Source organism: Salarias fasciatus, chromosome 16 (assembly GCF_902148845.1).
Source record: "Salarias fasciatus chromosome 16, fSalaFa1.1, whole genome shotgun sequence".
In the NCBI taxonomy this organism is placed as follows: domain Eukaryota; kingdom Metazoa; phylum Chordata; class Actinopteri; order Blenniiformes; family Blenniidae; genus Salarias; species Salarias fasciatus.
Genome location: NC_043760.1, coordinates 33,573,071 through 33,574,740, shown reverse-complemented (window position 1 = coordinate 33,574,740; position 1,670 = coordinate 33,573,071). Strand labels below are relative to the sequence as shown.

The window sequence follows — 1,670 nt, the reverse complement described above, 5'->3', positions numbered from 1 at the left end:
ATAAATAAATAAATAAATAAAAAAATAAATAAATAATGATGAAATACTAAGTCAACGTCAACGTCCACAGTCTTCCTATAATCCAGTCCCCTTCCAGGTCCCTTCCTCCTCAGTGTATTTATACCTTCCTTCTCTTCTGTCTGCCCGGTTGACGCCCGTGCGTCCTCCTGCTTCTTTTCTTCTCCTCATGCTTTGTGATCTGTTGGTTTTATGCTTGTCTCCCGGTTTCAGCCTCCGGTCAACCTTCTGGTTCCCTCATCTGAGACTCGACCTGAATCAACACCTTGCTTTGGCTGTCGCTGGTCCTGACAGACGGGGACGGACCGGACGTGGACTAGGTGACCTGTTCAGACCAATAAAGTTCTTAAATACATTGTAGGTAGGATGGATGACGACTGGGTGAAGACTTCCAGGGGAAACCAGACCTACAAAAGATTTTCTACCTCATTCTAGAACACTGAGGTGGCAGTGAGAGCGGTAGCCTGTTTGTACTTTAGCTCAAAGTAACTAATCCACCACTGTTTTCACAAATGCAATGACGCTGACTGCCTTTTTTTCTTTGTGGACATGAATGACAAATTGAACTTTACATATTTAGCTCTTGGTGGGTATGTAGAGGTGATGAAATACAGCTATCTTTACTTTTTTGTCACTTTGGCACTTTATTTATTCATAATATTCAGCAATGTATCTATTGTGTATGTAATCTGGACTCACCAAAACCTGCATGAGCCGATGTACATTTTCATTGCAGCCCTCTCACTGAATTCCCTTTTTTTTAGCACTGCCATCTACCCAAAGCTTTTGATCAATTCTTTATCTGACAAGCAGATTGTATCTCTTCAAGCGTGTATTTTTCAGTATTTGTGTTTTATACTGCAGGATCAGCAGATTTTTTGCTGCTGGCAGCCATGGCTTTTGACAGATATGTGTCTATATGCAAACCTCTGTTATATCCAACTATCTTGAGGAAAAAAACAATCACGGCTTTATTGTTTTTATCTTGGTTTCTGCCTGTTTGTTCAAGTGTATGTCCAGCGATACTGATTGCCAAAGAAAAACTCTGCAACTTCACTTTGAGAGGAATATTTTGCAACAATTCTCTCTTGAAGCTTCACTGTGTGAGGTCAACAATCATGCTCATCTATGGTTTGATTGGATTGATGAATTTTGGTGTTCTTCCTGTGCTCTTCATACTTTTCACGTACATGAAGATACTTGTGATTTCCTACAGAAGCAGCAGAGTTGTTAGAAAAAAAGCAGCAGAGACTTGTATACCTCACTTGTTGGTTCTAATTAGTTTCTCTCTTCTAGCCGCGTATGACATTATTTCAGCTCGAGTAGATTTTAATTTACCGAAAACTGTCCGTTTAATCATGAGTCTACAAGTGGTTTTATGCAACCCTCTCTTCAACCCTCTTATATATGGTATTAAATGAAAGAAATATCTAACACCTAAAAACCTGTTCTGTCACATACGTTAGGCTGTACTTATTTCTTGTGTTGTAAACAGTCAGGGTTCACTCCTGCTTTGCATTTAAATCCATTTTGTTTGAATATATGCATTTGTTCCCTCAAGCTCAAACGTGGTTCAGGACAAATGATCCACCTTCAGACTGGGACAGTGGTGGCCTGGAGGCCTGTAGGAAGCCGCAGTCTGGACAGCCAGC

At 40.5% G+C, this 1,670-nt stretch overlaps 1 protein-coding gene across 1 annotated transcript; it reads left to right on the top strand.

Annotated features, from left to right (window-relative positions):
- The first annotated feature begins 567 nt into the window (after window positions 1-567).
- LOC115402743 (olfactory receptor 11G2-like) lies at window positions 568-1,439 on the top strand. The gene is given in 2 exon segments (XM_030111266.1): window positions 568-865; window positions 868-1,439. Coding segments are annotated over 2 exon segments (870 nt in total).
- The last annotated feature ends 231 nt before the right edge of the window (window positions 1,440-1,670 follow it).